The sequence below is a fragment of the Salmo salar genome, chromosome ssa04 (assembly GCF_905237065.1).
Source record: "Salmo salar chromosome ssa04, Ssal_v3.1, whole genome shotgun sequence".
Classification (NCBI taxonomy): domain Eukaryota; kingdom Metazoa; phylum Chordata; class Actinopteri; order Salmoniformes; family Salmonidae; genus Salmo; species Salmo salar.
The window spans coordinates 70,784,224-70,806,260 of NC_059445.1; the positions used below are offsets into that span (position 1 = coordinate 70,784,224).

Genomic DNA, 22,037 nt, shown 5'->3' on the forward strand with positions numbered 1-22,037 from the left:
TATATATGTAGCAACATTGTTGTTTTCTCAATTCTTATACCAGAATGTACATTCATTCATTCATTCATTCATTCATTCATTCATCTCAATTAAATAATCGATTCAGGTAACACTTATGCAATTTGTTTCTCGCAACATGAAACCTAATGTCATGTTCTAGGCATCTGTACAGAGCATCCTTGATACATAAATCAGGGCAATGGCACCACATTCTGATTGTAGTCTATGCCGTTTGATGACGTAACAGACATAGTATTTTCTGTATGAGTGACTGAGTTTGGGGACCTTTGGAGACAGGTGCTGGACAGGAATGACAAGGACTTGTGTTCAAGTCCCACTGCAACCAAAACAAAAGATACAATGGAAAAGCGCAAAGTAAAATGGATACAGGCAGGAGCTCTAGGCTGGGCTAGCTTTTCCATTTACCCGCTTCACCTCTAATTCTTTCTGAAGCTTTTCTGCTCTCGACTTTTCGAGGAACAGATTCTGCTCAAGCTGCCGAATACGGGCATGCTCCAATTTCGTCTGAGTCTACAGAGAGGGAGAGAGAAAGGAGAGACAGGAGGTGGAAAAAAAGACATAGAAGGACAGAAACCTGTACAGGTTGAAGAGACGTGTGAAATACACATCACATGGGATTCTCTGTAACAGCAGTCAACAGATTGAAGGATGAGACATTTTACAGACAGAAACACTGAAAATGTGAAATGTCCCTCTGTCTGTCTTTGCTCACTTACTGTTTGACTCGCTAAATGTTTGGCACAGCCTTTTGGTCACTCTAGCATAACTGTGTTGTTATTAGCCTACTACTCTTTAATTAATAGCTTTCACATTGCACTATAGGAAGAGACAAATTTGATCACTTTTGCTAAAGTAATCTTATAAACACACATTCTCATCCCTTCAAAACACGTTTATCAAACTGTTTATCTAAGCTTTTTACCAAACGGTAGACAAATACCTCAAGGTCTCCTTTGGTGATGGACTCCTCCTCCACTCTGAACTGAAGGTCTTCCACTTTCCTGTAATAACACATTGGCCACTAGGTGTCAGGGAAGTGCCACAGAAGAGCATCACAACCCGACAAAGGCTTTCATTCAAAGCAATTTACAGTAGTGACTGCATACAATTTTGGCATTCATATTTGAGTCCTGTGGAAATTAAATCCAACGACCTTGGCTTTGCTAGCGCCACTCTTACCAACTGTGCCACAGGAACACACCTGGGTCAAATATATATGGTCAGTGATTGAAGTGGAACAAAATAGGGTGACACCATTTTGGGTGACAGTACTCATATTAGAGCGAATGTTCTTTAAAAGGTGCCGATACTCCAGCAGTAGAACATTTGAGTCGGATTCAGTACTCTGTACAGGAAAGCATTGGCCCACTTAAAAAACTGCATACAGTATGTAAATTCAATCTCTTGAAGTACACTTGATTGAGGATGACCAGTGCAATGGAACCAATGGAATAGTCCCAAAAGTGCAAAATCCTCCCACCTTGAAAACTGGACAGGCTAAATCAAGCTCACTTCAAGTATGTGAAAGTGTTTGACATACGTATTTGGCCCAGGTCTGATCACAGCACAGACAACCATGGATGCCTCTCAAATGGCTCCCTATATACCTTATTCACAGCTGAACGTTCCATAGACAGCTAGTGCTGCTAGTAGGTTGGGAGATTATACCGTTTATGATTTTCAATACTGTTTTTTGTTTGGGGGGGGGGCACATGCTACGCCACAGCTTATAACTATACTGAACAAAAATATAAAGGCAACATGCAACAATTTCAAAGATTTTACTGAGTTAAGGTTCATATGAAGAAATCAGTCAATTGAAATAAATTCATTAGGCCCTAATCTATGGATTTCACATGACTGGGAGTACAGATATGCATCTGTTGGTCACAGATACCTTTAAAAAAATGGGCCTCACAATGGGCCTCAGGATCTCATCACTGTATTTCTGTCCATTCAAATTGCCATCAATAAAATGCAATTGTGTTCATTGTCTGTAGCTTATGTCTGCCCATACCATAACCCCACCACCACCACAGGGAACTCTGTTCACAATGTTGACATCAGCAAACCGCTCACCCACATGATGCCATGCACGTGGTTTGCAGTTGGGAGGCCAGTTGGACGTACTGCCAAATTCGCCAAATTCTCTAAAAACGACGTTGGAGGCGGCTTATGGTAGAGAAATGAACAATACATTCTCTGGCAATAGCTCTGGTGGACATTCCTGCAGTCAGTATGCCAATTGCACGCTCCCTCAAAACTTGAGACATTGTGGCATTGTGCTGTGTGACAAAACTGCACATTTTAGAGTGGCCTTTTATAGTCCCCAGCACAAGGGGCACTGTGTAATGATCATGCTATTTAATCAGCTTCTTGATATGCCACACCTGTCAGGTGGATGGATTATCTTGGCAAAAGAGAAATGCTCACTAGCAGGGATGTAAACAAATTTGTGCACATCATTTTAGAGAAATAAGCTTTTTGTGTATATGGAACATTTCTGGGATCTTTTATTTCAGCTCATAAAACATGGGAGCAACACTTTACATGTTGCGTTTATATTTTTGTTCAGTGTATAAGAAATCTAAGATACTATGCATTTGGTTTGCTAACTTGCTAGCTAAGTGGCTAGATGTCAAGATCAAGCTTCTTGGTTACAGCAAAGACATTCAATCCCCTCCTGGAGCAAGATCCCTGTTGACTAAACAGTTTTGTGCACATTCGGTAATACCGTTTACCGCGGTATGGTACAGAAACGGTATGAACATCTGGATACCGCCTAACCCTAGCGGCTAGCTAATAAACGGTTGTGTCTTTCAAAAACAGGGCATATGACAATGACAATGAGCTAGAAATGTTCTTCTTAGTACCCCAAATGGATTCTGTTTTAGAGTGTAGGTATTAATCTGTTTCTCTGAAACTGGAAACACTTACCTCCCTCACTAGCTTTAAGCACCAGCTGTCAGAGCAGATCACTGCACCTGTACATAGCCTATCTATAATTTAGCCCAAACAACTACCCCTTCCTCTACTGTATTTATTTATTTTATTTTGCTCCTTTGCACCCTATTATCTCTATTTCTACTTTGCACTTTATTCTACTACAAATCTACCATTCCAGTGTTTTACTTGCTATATTGTATTTACTTTGCCACCATGGACTTTTTTGCCTTTACCTCCCTTATCTCACCTAATTTGCTCACATTGTACATAGACTTATTTTTCTACTGTATTATTGACTGTATATTTGTTTCACCCCATGTGTAACTCTGTGTTGTTGTATGTTGTCGAACTGCTTTGCTTTATCTTGGCCAGGTCGCAATTGTAAATGAGAACTTGTTCTCAACTTGCCTACCTGGTTAAATAAAGGTGAAATAAATAAAATACAAATCTACAGGTCACAGGAAGGTTTTTGCATTGGTTTCAATGACCAAGATGTGAATAAGGTCTAAGGCAATAATAATATCCTGTTGTCATATTTTTATTTTATGACAACAGGATATTGAATAGGAATACCTATATTAAAATAGGATATTAAATTGCTCTGTGAAATGTAGTATTTATATATTTATGTGCCACATCTTGTTCACAAATGATTGCCCTAACAAGGACAAACCAGCCAGATTACTCCATAGAAATCCCCAACATTGTACCTTTTCTCTTCTTCAAGCTGATTGGCTAGCTCTACTTTGTCCTTCTGAGTGCTGGCCAACAGAGTTTTGACTTGATGGAGGTTGCTCTCCGTCTCTGTGACATACTGTAATCAGAGAAAAAACAATATCAGTGATGAAGTGTACCATGCTATCACCAAGAGTGATTTGACAAGTGCTCAGTAAGTAGACAAACACTTACCCCTACTAATTTAGGCCTGGTTCACATGTGCAGTGACAATAGTAACAGAAACATTGATTAAATTAATCATGTTTTCATTGTCAAATTGAGTAGACTTCTTTGTCAAGTCTGTAGATTATACAATAAGGGTCGGTTTCCGGGACAAGTTTAGTCCTTGACCAAAAAAGCCCTTTCAATGGAGAATTACTTGACGCAAATCCCCGGACGAACCAGAGCACATTAGAGATGCTTTCTTGACAGGTAAGTAGCGCTATGAGTCTGGTAAGCAACACTAAGTACAGTAAAGGCTAAGTGTGTGTGTGTGCGCATCATTCAGTTCCAAGGATTTACAGCACACACTACTACAATACCATTCTTTCATTGGAACATCACCATTGAGAATGCTTTTTAGTCCTGGACAATGCTTAATGTACAGTACAGATTCATACTGTGTGTCTGACTGATATGTGAAAAATCTGTCTTTGGCCTTGAGCGAGGCACTTAACCCTAATTGCTGCTGTAAGTCATTCTGGATTTAAATTTAAATATGCACTCTTATTGCAGTCAAGAGCCCAGCCATTGACTCATCAATATGGGCAGACTAATGGCAGACTAATTTAGGACAATTCCCTGGCTGAGCCACAGAGTGGGTGATAGCATGCAGTGACAGTTACAGCATGCATCTGAAATGGTACCCTATTCCCTTTGTAGTGCACTATGTAGGGGAAATGATGCCATTTCAAATACCCCAGTCACTGCACACAACATACTCGCACCCATAGGGCTCTGGTGTAACGTAATGCACCATATGGGGCCTTTTGGAAGCAGCCACACTGTCATCACTGTACCATCGTTATCACACATTCTGAACAAAACAAAACAAAAACAATCTTTGTCAGGCCAACCTACATTACATAACAACATGCTGGTCCCAGATCTCTTTGTGGTGTGCTGCCAATTCCTATGGCCAATGTGCAATAGCAGGTCAAACAGATCTGGAATCAGACTCAACATGCAGTGGGCCCTGGGAAGAGTAGCTGTTGTTGCTAATGTAACATCTAATGGGGATCTGAATAAACCAATAGACCAAATACTTTCCTTGTAAGGCAAAACAACATTCTTCCAGCGCTCTGTTTCACACAGTCATCACAGTTTTAATGTTTTCGTGAATCACGTACAAGAAAGGTTTGTGTGGCATGCTATTTAATGCTTTGCCATTGCCACTGTCTTGCTATGGTCTTTCTAGGGAAAAATATGAAATTCTCTAAACATTCTAGTGAAATAAACGCTAGTTTATTTCCTAGCCGTGTGCCTTTGACACAGCATGATGGGAGACATAAACTTTGGTATGGCTAGCCCAAGGCCAAGATCTTCTCTGTTTCTGCTATAAACACTGTCACCTGATTGGTTCAGAGCACTGGACTTGCTTCCCTTGGCCACATTCGTTTTGCATTAGTGAAATCTCCAACCACCTAGGGCAATGCAAAACGAGTGTGCACCTTGTCTAGCAAAGAGACATCATGGAAGATAACATTCCACTTTGAATTGCTTCATGAATTTGAGGCTCGGGCTTGTTTATGAACGATGCAGATCTCCAGGCGAACCATTATTCACAGGCTAGTACCTCTATGAGTCTAGTAAACAAGGCTAAGTACAGTATAGACTAAGTAAATGTGTATATGTGTGTGTGGTGTGTTTTGATTTATTTGCTTGCATGAGTGTGAACATGTTTGTATGTGTGTGTACTGTACATGTGTACATGTGCATGCAGACATTCGTGTGTCAGTCAGTTCCAGGGATGTACAGCATTACACACCTGCTCCACTACACCCAACTATTTTCAGTCCAAATAAATCCAAAACAGACTGGCACTCAGGCTACTGCCTACCTGCAGGTGCTGGGCCTTGAGGGCGTTGAGCTCCTTCTCTACCTCACAGATGTGGCTGGTGGCCTTGGCCACCTCGGCCCGCTCCAGGTCCCGCTCGGCCAGCAGCTGCTCGATGTGCTGCTGTTTCTCCTTCAGGGCCTCCTGCAGCGCAGTGGTGCCAGAGATCTTGCGGGCATAGCGCGACGACGTCTCCGTGAGCTATGGAGGGGGAGAATAATGGAGTGAGAGAAGGAAGAAGTGAGGAAAGAAGGTAGAGGAAGGGAGGCAGAGAAGGAGATGGGATTAGAGGAAATGTGTCTTGCAGCGGTACACATGAACAAATAGATACATACTCAGTTTAAAAATACAAGGAAAAGGAGTGCTGGCATTACCAAATCACATAAGTTATTTTTATTCTGCATGGATCAGGGATTTCATGATATGGTTAGATTATTATTTCATTCAGGTTGAGGGCTTTCATTTAGTCTTGGAGCATTAGAAAAACTAATTAGGAGAAAACTAAACATAAATACAGGTCTGGACCATGGGTGGGCAACATATGACACCATGCCGGATCCGGCCCACAAGCCAATAAAATGGTGGATGTCTGTTAACCCAATGTGCTTTTTTTTAATAATATATATATTTTTTAAATTACATTATTTTGGATAAAAAATTACTTGAAGTTGACACTTGAAGGTCTAAAGCGAAATAGAAAGTATGTAGACATGATAATACATATTTTTCCCACCCGCAAATTACTTTGATGAACAAAGTCCCGATATGGTCCTCGAATCAGAATTGCCTACCCCTGCCCTGGACACGTGATTTGAACAGATCTGCATTGTGATCCAAATAGTATTTAGGGAGTAAGTGAAGAAGGGGACAGACAGAGGGCCAAACTGGGTCCCCCAGGTGCATGTTAACACACACACACACACACACACACACACACACACACACACACACACACACCACCTGAGGCAACGAAAGGTATAGTGACAGTGTGACTACAGCAGACTCTGTTTGATGACAATAGAGAAGGTGTGTCTGTATTGTACATTAGCCCTAGGGCAAGCACTAAGATGGCCGCCTGAGTGAGAGCATGCCAGACCGTTATAATTAGAGCGTCCTAATGCTGGCTGAGGGGAAACGGTTAATTAACCCAATGTGCTACACGCACATCCTATGCCTACTCTTCCAAATATGTCACCTGACTGACAGGATGGGGAGGGGATTCAGAGTACACAGAGAGACATTTTCATCAATACTCATAAGATACCAATACTATCTCTTTGTTTCTCTTGCGTATGTATGTGCTGTTCCTCAATAGCCAACGTGTTTTTAGTATTCTATGTAATGTGTCTCTACTGCGTTCGTCTGTCATTTTTTTCTCTTAAACACTTTGGGATCGTTGTCCTCTCTGACCAAGAACCTGGGAGACATTTTAATGGATGTGCTCATACAAGCCCATTAGATTTGCAGTTATAGTTATGAAAATACATTGGTGTGTGTGTATACTTGTGCCTATGTATCTCTCACCAGGCCAGTGCGGCTGGGCCGCCCGCCCACCGAGGAAGCCACAGAGCTAACAGAGCTGATGGATGAACTGCTGGGGCTGTGGGCTAACGACGACACCCCCATGGCCATCCGCTTGCTCTTCTTGGCCTTGGCTGGGCTGGTGGAGGGGAAGCCGATGCGGATCACCTTGTGGATGGGGGCGAACAGGCCAAACCTGGGCGGGCACTGGAAGTACCTGGGTTAGAGGAGAGGAGGGAGGAGAGAAGCGATATCTCGGTACCAATTTATTTGGATAGTCCATCTGTAGACTATCAGTAACATTTCAACTAACTATCTACTAACCCTAACCCTAGCTCTAACCCTAACCTTAACCTTAACCCTCAGTTTAACCCTTATTCTAACCTAACTCTAACCTTAGGTAGGTAGTACACCTTTTGGAAAAATACCATTGGCAACACATACACTGCCAGCCCAAATAAATGCTTCACAGAGTTCAAGTAACAGACACATCTCAACATCAACTGTTCAGAGGAGACTGTGTGAATCAGACCTTCATGGTCGAATTGCTGCAAAGAAACCACTACTAAAGGACACCAATAAGAAGAAGAGACTTGCTTGGGCCAAGAAACACCAGAAATGGACATTAGACCGGTGGAAATTTGTCCTTTGGTCTGGATTCCAAATTGGAGATTTTGGGTTCCAACCGCCGTGTCATTGTGAGACGCGGTGTGGGTGAACAGATGATCTCCGCATGTGTATTTCCCACCGTAAAGCATGGAGGAGGAGGTGTTATGGTGTGGGGGTGCTTTGCTGGTGACACTGTCGTGATTTATTTAGAATTCAAGGCACACTTAACCAGCATGGCTACCACAGCATTCTGCAGCGATACGCCATCCCATCTGGTTTGGGCTGAGTGGGACTATCATTTGTTTTTCAACAGGACAATGACCCAAAACACCTCCAGGCTGTGTAAGGGCTATTTTACCAAGAAGGAGAGTGATGGAGTGCTGCATCAGATGATCTGGTCTCCACAATCACCTGACCTGAACCAAATTGAGATGGTTTGGGATGAGTCTGACCACAGAGTGAAGGAAAAGCAGCCAACAAGAGCTCATCATATGTAGGAACTCCTTCAAGACTGTTGGAAAAGCATTCCAGGTGAAGCTGGTTGAGAGAATGTCAAGAGTGAGCAAAGCTGTCATCAAGGCAAAGGGTGGCTATTTGAAGAATACCAAATAGGGCTATCTTCTGTATACCCCCCTACATTGTCACAACACAACTGATTGGCTCAAATGCATTAAGGAAAGAAAGAAATTCCACAAATGAACTTTGAAGAAGGCACACACCTGTTAATTGAACACCTGTTAAAACTTGCCAACTACCTCATGAAGCTGGTTGAAAGAATGCCAAGAGTGTGCAAAGCTGTCATCAAGGCAAAGGGTGGCTATTTGAAGAATCTCAAATATAAAATATATTTGGATTTGTTTAACCCTTTTTTGGTTAGTACATGATTCCATATGTGTTATTTCATAGTTTTGATGTCTTCACTATTATTTTACAATATAGAAAATAGTAAAAATAAAGAAAAACCCTTGAATGAGTAGGTGTTCTAAAACTTTTGACCGGTAGTGTATTACTAAAATGTAAACTTGCGTACTTGCTACGTCTCGACCACTACCTCCGGAGGTAGTGCACGACACTTGCCCGACAGTTGCCCCCCTTGAAGCAGGGCAGTGTAAACAGAATTGTCTAGCTGAGCCAACAGCCCTACAGTAAAAATGGTAATAGCAGAGCAATGTTTTTGAAACAGTTGAAATGTATAGACATTTTCTTAATATTTGAGACTTGTTTTATTAAGTTTTTACCTGAAATTGCAGTAACAGCCTGATATATTCTGAAATTGTTGCAGTAACTGCCGGCTGCACTGAGCCACATAACTGTCATTGTGAGACGCGGTGTGGGTGAACAGATGATCTCCGCATGTGTATTTCCCACCGTAAAGCATGGAGGAGGAGGTGTTATGCTGTGGGGGTGCTTTGCTGGTGACACTGTCGGTGAAGCCCATCCCCATCACCAAAAACATGTCAAATGTAGATCATACAAATAGTAATATTATGTGGTGATTTCAGAGGTGGCACGACAGGTCCCAGAGAGGTGGGGGGGGAATTATTTTCCTGGGGCCCAGAGTTTTTCCTGATCTGGTAGTAGGCTAACCTGACCAACTCTGGATCCTAGTGGTAGTGTATGACATTGTAATAAATCAGCTGTAAAAAAAAAAAAATTATACGGGCTACGATGGGAACAGATTATTTTTCTAATCAGGTCATATGGTAAAAAAAAAAATAAGTCCTGGAAAAACTCCTGGCCCTAGGGAGGATGAAAAATCAGAACCCTTTACACAGAGACAATAACTGCAACTGGACAAAAACGAACAGGTTTCAGCTTGCTGTATGCAGGCTTGCATCGTGTAGGCCTTTCCATTTGTAATTACAAATATTCTCATACAGTATGTCATCACATTTGTGTTGATTGATTAATTCCAGTCAATATTTTGGATTGAAAAGGCCTAGGTAGCCTAGCCACCCGAAGTATGAATATAAACCAAATTTGATCAAATTCTAATTTTCTCAGAACACAAATAAATGTGGCCTATTTTACGCTATAAATATATAGCTTAGGCTATAAAAACATGACGTTACATTTTCCCTGGCTGAGATGGGAGTAAAGCGCATACTGTAGGCTTCTCTAGGCTACCTGCAGCTGTGGTTGTTATCAGTAGGCTACTGTTGATCAGACGGAAGCACAGACTAACTGTGCATGTTGACAAATCATGAGGCTTACATTTTTACATTTTTTGCAGCGGGTATGGGTTTCCATATAAAACAGCTTGTTGTGGTGAATTCACTTATACCGTATTGTGGCATTTATAAAATACTACTGTAAAATGCATTGCAATGTGATTTGTGACAAGTCATGGCTAGTCGTTGTCGAGTATTCCCTTACATCAACAGGTATTTTATTAGAAATCAGTCACTTTAAGGGCGGAAACCATGCTTCTGGTTAAGTGGGTTGCAATATTTGCAGTGGTAAGATCTTTCAAAAGCAGGTTGCAATAAATCAAATATGAAAGTGGAGGGAACTGGAGCATGTTGCCGCTAGCTTATGCCTGCACAGATACTGTTCCATCTCAAAACAGAATGTGACATTCATTTTGTAATTAGAAGAAGAGTGAAGTCATATTCTGGAGAGTGAAGCCATATTCTGTTTGCACAGCGATTCATGTTTTCACCATTTTGAAAATAATTCAGTTGAATATTGTGTTACAGAGGGGAAAGCCTAGCTCTAATCGTCTACCATACAGAGGAATTGTAGCTAAAATTAGAACGATGCCGTCTTGTCTGACACTAAACCACACATGATTGATTTTTGAAGACACTACTAAGCCTACAGCTAGATTTGCCAGACAGGTGTATGTGTGTGGGGGGGTTTGTGTGTGTGCATGTGAGAGTGCGTGTGTGTAGGACAGAAAAAGAGACCGAGTGAGAGACAGAATAATAGAAATAAAGAATGAAAGAGAATGATAAAGGGGGAATAGAGGAGGAATACAGAGAGAGCTTGCAGCAGAGATCCAGCAAGAGAATGAGAGAGTGAACACATGCAAGGGAGTTAAATCAAGCAGGAGAGGGAGATAAAGAGAGACAGACATAGAGGCAGAGGGAGAGAGAGAGAGAGAGAGAGATTGGTGACAGATGGTGTATACCTGGTTCCAGCCACTGCACCGTCGTTCTTCCCCAGGGGCTCGTCCAACTCCACGCCACACCACTCACCCTTGGCAAAGTCAGTCTCCCCCACGTAGCGCACCACTCCTGTCTTAGTGCCCCCCACCTGACAAGACAAAGGAGCATAGTGAACAAGTGCAACATCTTGGTAATGATCATGTCCAAAATACACTGCATACATAGTAAGAGAAATATAGAAAAACTGCAAATGCGGTGGACGTGAGGTTGTCTTTCTTTTTCTTTTTTTTTCTTTTTGCTTGTTTGCTTTTGGCATGTGGCCCCCAAATGTTGTATACTTTAAAAAAAAGTATTATAGTGTGCAACATACTTTTCCTTCTTCTCATAAGCAACTGTGGTAAAGATTACAGGTTTAAAAATAAGGTATGTATACCACAAAAAAGGTAACAATAACCAATAGGCTACTTTCAGTGACAATGGAGTCTTGCCATTTTAGGTGGAAGCGGAGTGTTATGCATTAATACTGTATCCCATAGTGACACTAAAGGACGTCAACACTTAAGGGTGAAATCAGACAGGCATCTTGGTGTCGCGAGGGGAGACTTCGGCGTTGACAACTCGGAGGTGACAATGGAGCGCATGACTGGAAAAGCTGACATGGCCTACATTCCGGAGCCTGAAAAGAGGTCACAGCCAGTTACGCTAGTGCGATCAGACAGATTGAGGGATAGACAGAGAGCAGGTTCAGGGGGTTTGAGAAACACAAAGACCACCATGCTACTTTGGGGGTGATCAGTCTCGGCTCAGTGCTGAGTCTCTCCCATGCCATAACACGAATGACTTCACCTCTAAATTATGCATTGAACGCACCACCACCAAGAGATGCAAATGCAGTAACAGTTCCAAAATATTGCAGCTGAAAATGGAAATGGCCAGTTCAAGTGTATAGACATGATAATTTGAAAACATAAACCCTACTGCTTTACCATTTTTTTTTTCAATTAAATTAGACAACCTTGTACTATGGTCAATAGTCTCAACGTGCCTTCAGACTGAGTCATCTCTTCCCCATCTCTGCTCCAGGAGGGTCAGGAGCAGGAATGGATAGAAGAACTGGAAAGATGATAAAGAAACGTATTCCCTCTAAAGTTCAATCATATACAAACAACGTGGACAGATGCAAACAGAGATCCATTCTCATTGTAAACTGTCTTGGAATGCCATGACGATGACAATATTGCATCCTCTCCCAAACCCCCCAAAACAGAAATAATTTAAAATCTAAAAACAGAAATAATCTAAAATCTAAGATAATCAGACATAGTATACAGTATATTGACATACAACTTTCCAAGCATCATCATAGCACACTTATCCTATCATCTTGAGTCTATTTTCTCCTCATATAGGCTATGCAGTTTCATATAGTTTGATATTTGTATCAGCAAAGAACAATCAATAATACCAAGGTAAACCATAGAAACTGCAGCCCAAAGTTTGATGAAACCAAGGTAGAAGGCAGTAACTGACATGTGTGATGGCAGTTACTGCTTTTTTCCTTTATTTTTACTAACTTTTTGCAGTTAAAGCAAACATGACCCCCCATTTTCTCCATAAAACAGCACAGTGGACGCAGGAGATTTGTCCACATGATAAAGCATGTATTTAATGTATCAAAAAACACATTTTTGATCAAATGTGCAGTTACAGCTCTTTTGCTTGGTAGGGCAATAAAGGCTACCTATGCAGCAGTGAATGTACCTGTCGTAAGAAAAAAGGATGATAAATGCACTGTGCATCGCGCTTCGTACTGGGATGCGCTGTCTGTCACCACGCAGCACCTACAATATGCTTTGGGAACGCCCCACGTGGTGACTGGCTAGAGATTTGCTAGTGTCAAAGGAGGCCGAACCGATGGGAAGACCAGATTCTCCAGGAGAATATGACCCAACCTCATGCAACATGCATCCAACGTGTTCCGAACTCAAATTCACATATAAGCAACGGTACTTAGTTAGAGTGGATTTACTTCTAGTCAACTCTGGCTAACAGTGGAACATCACAGTTAGATCTGATACCACCTCTGTTTGTGACACTGGGACATTTTTTGCGCATCAATATGTCCCTTTTTTATATTTATTTTGTACATTTTAGAGTATGTATTGTAAACCCTCTGTTACCACATACTGTATGTTAACTGCTGATTGTTAAAAGAAAAAACTGAAACATTAAGAGGTTTCGATGACTTGATATCATTTTTTGTTTGTTCTTCTATTGAATAATAGGGAAAAATTTGAGTGATAGAAATGGAATTAACTATTATTACTAATTTTGAGTAATCCAATGTCATATGTTACTAATTACTTTCATTGTAATGTAATCTGTAATCAGTAAAGGATCACATTTCTCAAGTAAACCGCCCAACACTGATTACCCAAAACAATAACCTAACAAACAACCGGCCATATCATTGTCCTAGAGGCCAAACAATGACATATATGCCAGCGTGTATCTCTTACTCAAAGCCCTGCAAGGAGCAGGACAATGAAATTGAGTCTAAATTCACTTGTGTGTGGTTTTAATCTTATGGCAAAAGCTGGTAAAGCTTTCACTCTCTTTTCAATCCCCCGAAGGACTTTCCTGTTCTTTCACAGCCATATTGTTTCGCTTCTAGCTGTGAGAATATATTTTTTCCAAACAGTATGAGATGACAACACAAAGGCAAATAACAAAAGAGATATTGAGATATTGCACCACAAGGCTTACAGTGCCTTGTGAAAGTATTCACACCCCTTTACTTTTTCCACTTTTTGTTGTGTTACAGCCTGAATTTCAAATGTATTAAATTTAAATGTGTAATTGATTAACACACAATACACCCAGAATGTCAAAGTAGAATTTAGTTTGTAGAACATTTTTGAAATTAATACAAAATGAAAAGCCTTGAGTCAATAAGTATTCAAACCCTTTCTTATGGCAAGCCTAAAATAATTCAGGAGTAAAAATATGCTTAACAAATCGCATTATAAGTGGCAAGGACTCATTCTTTGTTCAATAAAAGTTGTTAACATGATTTTTTTAATGACTACCTCATCTCTATACCCCACATACAGATAATTGTAAGGTCCCTCAATCGAGTAGTGAATTTCAAGCAAAGGTTCAACCACAAAGACCAGGGAGGTTTTCCAATGCCTAGCAAAGAAGGGCACAGATTGGTTGATGTGAAAAAACACAAAAAAAGCATGGTGAAGTTATTAATTAGGCTTTAGATGGTGTATCAATACACCCAGTCACTACAAACTCAGTTACTGGAGAGGAAGGAAACTGCTCAGGGATTTCACCATAAGGCTAATTTTAAAACAGTTTCAGTCTGCTTTCCAACAGACACTGGGAGTTGAATTCACCTTTCAGCAGGACAATAACCTAAACCGCATGGACAAAACTACACTGGAGTTGCTTACCAAGATGACATTGAATGTTCCCGAGTGGCCTAGTTACAGTTTTGACTTAAATCGGCTTGAAAATGTATGGCAAGACTTGAAAATGGCTGTCTAGCAATGATCAACAATCAACTTGACAGAGTTTGAAGTATTTTATCCCGGAGTGCAAAGCTCTTAGAGACTTACCCAAAAAGACTCACAGCTGTAATCGCTACCAAAAATGCTTCTACAAAGTATTGACTCAGGGCTGTAAATAGTTATGTAAATGAGATGTTTCTGTATTTCATTTTCAATAAATTTGTAAAGATTTCTAAAAACTTGTTTTCACTTTGTCGTTATGGGGTATTGCGTGTAGATGTCTTTTTTTAATCCATTTTGAATTCAGGCTGTAACACAACAACATGTGTAATACGTCAAGGGGTATGAATACTTTCTGAAAGCACTGTATATACTGGGAAAAATGAGCTCCAAATCACAATTTGGTAACACTTCCTATTGATACCGTCTTCATATGTATTAAAATAATTATGAGCTATGCATAATGCATTTTAAGGCTGTATAATGCCTTATGAAGCAAAATGTTAAAATGCCCTCACGCTGTTCTCATCACGCTGTAATGCAATATAAAGAGGAATAGGGAATTCACAGGGAATGATATTCACAATCATATAAATAATACTTGTTTTTTGTGTGAATGTAGTAGCCTAGAGAGGGAAAATGTCTGTCACTGAAAAAAGTTGGGGAGAACAGCTCTTTGTTCAATTCACAACATCTGACTCATGACTACTACCCCAGTGTTTGGAATCACATCTTCTTCAGACTGACCCCGAAACACAGAGGCCTTTTTGAGAGTGGGCTAGAGAAGAACCTACTGTAATTGCCTTAATGGAAAGAGCAAAGAGCAAAACTTATTTACAGCACACTGCCCTTATGGATAACATGTCAATGTCAGCACAGGGCAGTTTTTATCCAGTGGATTACAAGGTTGTATTCATCAAATGCATACAAATCAGTTGCACTGTTTCAAGAGCTAACTGCAAATGTTTGAGGATGAAAACTGCAGAATTAATGTGGAGGATTGTGAATTGATCGATAAATGTTAATAATAATACATTTTTAAAGATAGAGTGATAGTCATCAACAGTGCCAATGTGAGTCAAAACAGGTTGAATATGTGATGAATGCCACTCCTTCACATCCACAGTAAATCACTGAAAACAGTGAGGCACATATATATCACATATGGTGCGCATTTGTATGTGAAATACGAGTACTGTCACTGGAACATCCTCACTTCCTTGCTTCCTGCCTCTGAGAAGAGAAGCACCATCTTGACAAGGCAGACGGATACATTCATCACCAGTGAATCTACGCAGAGATAACAAAAACACTCCCAGAGAATGTCCAGTCCTTTCCTCCTAACTCACGTTGTTTACGTAAACCTGTACGCACTGCGTCCAAAACGCCAAGGAAAATATACTGCATGAAACAGACCACAACCTAGCTTGTCAAAACACAAGGAGCAGACCTTAGTTTCAAAATAGCAGACCTTGCTGGTTCGCTGTTATCTAGGTGTTCCCTGGTGTTCCAGAACTTCCATCCCTAACCCGTCCATTTCCATGGACTTGGATGAGAAAACCATGAGGGGAAACCGTGAGGCAAAGTCTGAAAGCAGCGAGGTAAAACACAGTAGTGAGTGGCTTGTGGTGCCGGTTGAATGGATGGATTCACATATTACAGCCCGAGTGTGCCTGCCAGCAGTGCCAAGACATAGAGGCATATGTTGCCGAATCTACTTGGCGATTGCTTTCTCTAACTTCCTGTTTATCTGGAAGTTGGCCTGAGACATGACTCAGAGCGACTCAGCTTTAATGCCAAGACACAGAGAGCTTCACCAGAGCCTTAGGCTCTGATATTTTTTATCTATGATTTCAAATGCAGGTTAGACAGATATCTTAGCCCTTATGCTAGTCTCTCTTAAGACATCATATTGAGGATGTGTAAGACCAGTCCTATGAAACAGTTAGTTTGCCTCACAGGTCAAATAAATATAACTTCTTTTAACTGTGTTATTGTGCTATCATAAATGATTCACACCCCTTGATGTTTTCCACATTTTGTTGTGTTACAGCCTGTATTTAAAATTGATTAAATTGAGATTTGTGTCACTTCCTTGCCCAAAATACTCTATAATGTCAAAGTGGAATTATGTTTTTAGAATGTCTTGAGTCAATAAGTACTCAACACCTTTGTCATGGCAAGCCTAAATACATTCAGGAATAAAACATTTGCTTAACAAGATACATAATAAGTTGCATGGACTCACTCTGTGTGCAATAATAGTGAGTGTTTAACATGATTTTTGAATGACTACCTCACTCAAGTTTTTTAGTACTATATCTCTTGAGACATTGATGAAAATAATCATGGCCTCTAAACCTTCAAGCTGCATACTGGACTCTATTCCAACTAAACTACTGAAATAGCTGCTTCCTGTGCTTGGCCCTCCTATGTTGACCATAATAAATGGCTCTCTATCCACCAGATGTGTACCAAACTCACTAAAAGTGGCAGTAATAAAGCCTCTCTTGAAAAAGCCAAACCATGACCAAGAAAATATTTTAAAAACTATCAGCCTATATCAAATCTCCCATTCCTCTCCAAAAATGTAGAAACAGCTATTGCGCAGCAACTCACTGCCTTCCTGAAGACAAACAATGTATACGAAACACTTCAGTCTGGTTTTAGACCCCATCATAATACTGAGACCGCACTTGTGAAGGTGGTAAATAACCTTTTAATGGCGTCAGACTGATGCTCTGCATCTGTACTCGTGCTCCTAGACCTTAGTGCTGCTTTTGATACCATCGATCACCACATTCTTTTGGAGAGATTGAAACCCCAAATTGGTCTACACGGACAAGTTCTGGCCTGGTTTATATCTTATCTGTCGGAAAGATATCTGTTTGTCTCTGTGGATGGTTTGTCCTCTGACAAATCAACTGTAAATTTCGGTGTTCCTCAAGGCTCCGTTTTAGGACCACTATTATTGTTTTCATTATATATTTTACCTTTTGGTGATGTCATTTGGAAACATCATGTTAACTTTCAGTGCTATGCGGATGACACACAGCTGTACATTTCGATGAAACATGGTGAAGCACCAAAATTGCCCTCCCTGGAAGCCTGTGTTTCAGGCATAAGTGGATGGCGGAAAATGTTCTACTTTTAAACTCGGACAAAACAGAGATGCTTGTTCTAGGTCCCAAGAAACAATGAGATCTTCTGTTGAATCTGACAATTAACCGTGATGGTTGTACAGTGGTCTCAAATAAAACTGTGAAGGACCTCGGCGTTACTCTGGACCCTGATCTCTCTTTTGACAAACATATCACAAGACTGTTTCAAGGACAGCTTTTTTCCATCTACATAACATCGCAAAATACCTGAACTTTCTGTCCGAAAATGATGCAGAAAAATGTATCCATGCTTTTGTCACTTATAGGTTAGACTACTGCAATGCTCTATTTTCCAGCTACCAGGATAAAGCACTAAATAAACTTCAGTTAGTGCTAAACACAGCTGCTAGAATCTTGATAAGAACCAAAAAATTGTATCATTTTACTCCAGTGCTAGCCTCTCTACACTGGCTTCCTGTTAAGGTAAGGGCTGATTTCAAGGTTTTACTGCTAACCTTCAAAGCATTACATGGGCTTGCTCCTACCTATCTTTCCAATTTGGTCCTGCTGTACATACCTACACGTACGCTACCGTCACAAGACGCAGGCCTCCTTACTGTCCCTAGAATTTCTAAGCAAACAGCTGGAGACAGGGCGTTCTCCTATAGAGCTCCATTTTTATGGAATGGTCTGCCTATCCATGTGAGACGCAGACTCGGTCTCAACCTTTAAGTCTTTATTGAAGACTCATCTCTTCAGTAGGTCCCATGATTGAGTGTAGTCTGGCCCAGGAGTGTGAAGGTGAACGGAAAGGCACTGGAGCAACAAACCGCCCTTGCGGTCCCTGCCTGGCCGGTTCCCCTATCTCCACTGGGATTCTCTGCCTCTAACCCTATTACAGGGGCTGAGTCACTGGCTTACTGGTGCTCTTCCATGCTGTCCCTAGGAGGGGTGCATCACTTGAGTGGGTTGAGTCACTGACGTGATCTTCCTGTCCGGGTTGGCGCCCCCCCCTTGGGTTGTGCCGTGGCGGAGATCTTTGTGGGCTATACTCGGCCTTGTCTCAGGATGGTAAGTTGGTGGTTGAAGATATCCCTCGAGTGGTGTGGGGGCTGTGCTTTGGCAAAGTGGATGGGGTTATATCCTGCCTGTTTGGCCCTGTCCGGGGGTATCGTCGGACGGGGCCACAGTGTCTCCCGACCCCTCCTGTCTCAGCCTCCAGTATTTATGCTGCAGTAGTTTATGTGTCGGGGGGCTAGGGTCAGTCTGTTATACCTGGAGTATTTCTCCTGTCTTATCCGGTGTCCCTTGTGAATTTAAGTATGTTCTCTCTAATTCTCTCTCTCTTTCTTTCTCTCTCGGAGGACCTGAGCCCTAGGACCATGCCTCAGGACTACCTGGCCTGATGACTCCTTGCTGTCCTCAGTCCACCTGACCGTGCTGCTGCTTCAGTTTCAACTGTTCTGCCTGCGGCTATGGCACACTGACCTGTTCACTGGACGTGCTACCTGTCCCAGGCCTGCTGTTTTCAACTCTCTAGAGACAGCAGGAGCGGTAGAGATACTCTGAATGATCGGCTATGAAAAGCCAACTGACATTTACTCCCGAGATGCTGACCTGTTGCACCTTCGACAACCACTGTGATTATTACTATTTGACCCTGCTGGTCATCTGTGAACATTTGAACATCTTGGCCATGTTCTGTTATAATCTCCACCCGGCACAGCCAGAAGAGGACTGGCCACTCCTCATAGACTGGTTCCTCTCTAGGTTTCTTCCTAGGTTCTGGCCTTTCTAGGGAGTTTTTCCTAGTCACCATGCTTCTACACCGGCATTGCTTGCTGTTTGGCGTTTTAGGCTGGGTTTCTGTACAGCACTTTGTGACATCAGCTGATGTAAGAAGGGCTTTATAAATACATTTGATCTGTACCCAACACATACAATAATCTGTAAGGTCCCTCAGTAGAGCAGTAAGTTTCTAACATAAATTCAAACACAAAGACCAGGGAGGGGTTCCAATGCCTCGCAAAGTAGGGCAACTATTTGGGAGATGGGGTTAAAAAAAAAGCAGACATTGAATATCCCTTTGAGCTTGGTGAAGTTATTAATCAAGCTTTGGATGGTGTATCAATACACCCAGTCATTACAAAGACACAGGCGTCCTTCCTAACTCAGTTGCCGGAAAGGAAGGAAACCGCTCAAGGTTTTTAACGTTGACATTTCTACTTTCTATTTTGACATTCTGGGATATTGTGTGTACAAAATCTAAATGTAATCCATTTTAAAATCAGCCCGTAACACAAAATGTGGAAAAAGTCAAGAATGTGAATACTTTTTGAAGGCACTATGTGTGGGGTATGGCTGTGAGATTTTCACCCCACGTCAATTTGACATTTTTGGATCCTAGTGAAGTGCAGGCCCGTAATAAGGAGGTATTGTTTGGAGTACAGATAGAAAAAGCAATACTGAGGAATTAGATTGCATCCAGTTTAAATGACATTGAGTTGTCCTTGGCGTAGAGCAGCACAGTCAGTCATGGAAATAGGATACCTGGGAGCAGCACTGGAAATTCTACAGGAACAATCTTATTAAAAAAAAAAACATTTATTAGGGGGCAGATCGGCTTTAATATTGCAGATAGATTGTAGCTTCCATCAATGTAATTGTCTGCATCACTTCCAATCCCCCATATATGTAACAGCGTTCGTCGGAAGAAGGGGACCAAAGTGCAGCGTGGTACGTGTTCAAGATTTTATTTATCAAAAACACTCAAACAAAAAACAACAAAATGAAAAGCCAAACAGTTCCGTCAGGTACACTATACAAAACAGAAGACAACTACCCACAAACACAGGTGGGAAAAGGGCTGCCTAAGTATGATTCCCAATCAGAGACAACGATAGACAGCTGCCTCTGATTGGAAACCACACTCGGCCAAAACAAAGAAATAGATAGCATAGAATGCACACCCCACATCACACCCTGACCTAACCAAACAGAGAAAAATGGATCTCTCAGGGCAGGGCGTGACAGTACCCCACCCCCCAAAGGTGCGGACTCTCGGCCGCAAACCTGAACCTATAGGGGAGGGTCCGGGTGGGCATCTACCCATGGTGGTGGCTCCGGTTCGGTGCGTAGCCCCCGCTCCGCCCGCTGATCCCTCCGCTTTTGTATCACAGGACCGTGGACCGTCGCTGGAGGCTCCGTACTGGGAACCGTCGCTGGAGGCTCCGTACTGGGAACCGTCGCTGGAGGCTCCGTACTGGGAACCGTCGCTGGAGGCTCCGTACTGGGAACCGTCGCTGGAGGCTCCGTACTGGGAACCGTCGCTGGAGGCTCCGTACTGGGAACCGTCGCTGGAGGCACCGTACTGGGAACCGTTGCTAGAGGTTCCGTACAGGGGACCGTCGCTGCAGGCTCCGTGCCATGGATCGTCACTGCAGGCTCTGTGCCATGGATCGTCACTGGAGGCTCCGGGCCATGGATTATCACTGGAGGCTTCGTGCCATGGATCATCCCTACAGGCTCCAGGCCATGGATCATCCCTACAGGCTTCGTGCCATGGATCATCACTGGAGGCTTCGGACCATGGATCATCACTGGAGGCTTCTTACGTGGAGCCGGAACAGGTCCCACCAGACTGGGGAGACGTACTGGAGGTCTGGAGCATAGGGTTGGCACAACCCGCCCTGGCTGGATGCCCATTTTAGCTCGGTGAGTGTGGAGAGCTGGCACGGGACGCACTGGGCTATGAAGGCGCACTGAAGGCATAGTGCGTAGAGCCAGCGCAGGACACACTGGACCGTGGAGGCGCACCGGAGGTCTAGAGCACAGTGCTGGCACAACTCGTCCTGGCTGGATCCCCCCATAGCCCGGCAAGTGCGGGGAGCTGGAACAGGCCGCACTGGGTTGTGCTGGCGAACTGGGGATACCGTGCTTAGAGCTGGCGCAGGATAACCTGGGCCGAAGAGACGCACCGGAGACCAGGAACGCTGAGCCGGCTCAATCCTTCCTGTCTGAATGCCCACTCTAGCACGGCAACTGCGGGGAGCTTACACAGAACGGACCGGGCTGTGGCTGCGCACTGGAGACACCATGCTCTTCACCGCATAACACGGTGCCTGACCAGTCATACTCTCCCCACGGTAAGCACGAGGAGTTGGCTCAGGACTCCACCTTGACTCTGCCAATCTCCCCGTGTGCCCCCCCCCACACACATTTTGGGGGGGGGCTGCCTCTCGGTCTTCCGTTGTTGCCGTGACTCCCGGTCTCGTCGCTGTTCCTCTCTCGCTGCTTCCACCTGTTCCCATGGGAGGCGATCCCATCCGGCCTGGATCTCCTCCCACGTCCAGGATCCCTTTCCGTCCAGTATGTCCTCCCATGTCCACCTCTCCTGCTCACGCTGCTTGGTCCGTTTTTTGGTGGGTAGTTCTGTAAC

The 22,037-nt window shown here is 42.7% G+C and overlaps 1 protein-coding gene across 6 annotated transcripts in view; it reads right to left on the minus strand.

Annotated features, from left to right (window-relative positions):
* The window catches only part of clip2 (CAP-GLY domain containing linker protein 2), an 84,375-nt gene that overhangs the window by 20,830 nt on the left and 41,508 nt on the right, over positions 1-22,037 (minus strand). For 2 of the 6 annotated variants that reach the window (XM_014197855.2, XM_014197857.2), the window contains exons 4-9: positions 11,004-11,128; positions 7,265-7,478; positions 5,744-5,941; positions 3,678-3,781; positions 962-1,022; positions 436-531 (exon numbers count right to left, since the gene is read on the minus strand). In XM_014197855.2, the coding sequence (XP_014053330.2) occupies positions 436-531; positions 962-1,022; positions 3,678-3,781; positions 5,744-5,941; positions 7,265-7,478; positions 11,004-11,128 (798 nt within the window). Of the gene's footprint in view, positions 1-426; positions 532-961; positions 1,023-3,677; positions 3,782-5,743; positions 5,942-7,264; positions 7,479-11,003; positions 11,129-22,037 lie in introns of all 6 variants that reach the window. The other 4 variants (XM_014197854.2, XM_014197856.2, XM_014197858.2 and 1 more) reach the window with 2 other exon arrangements.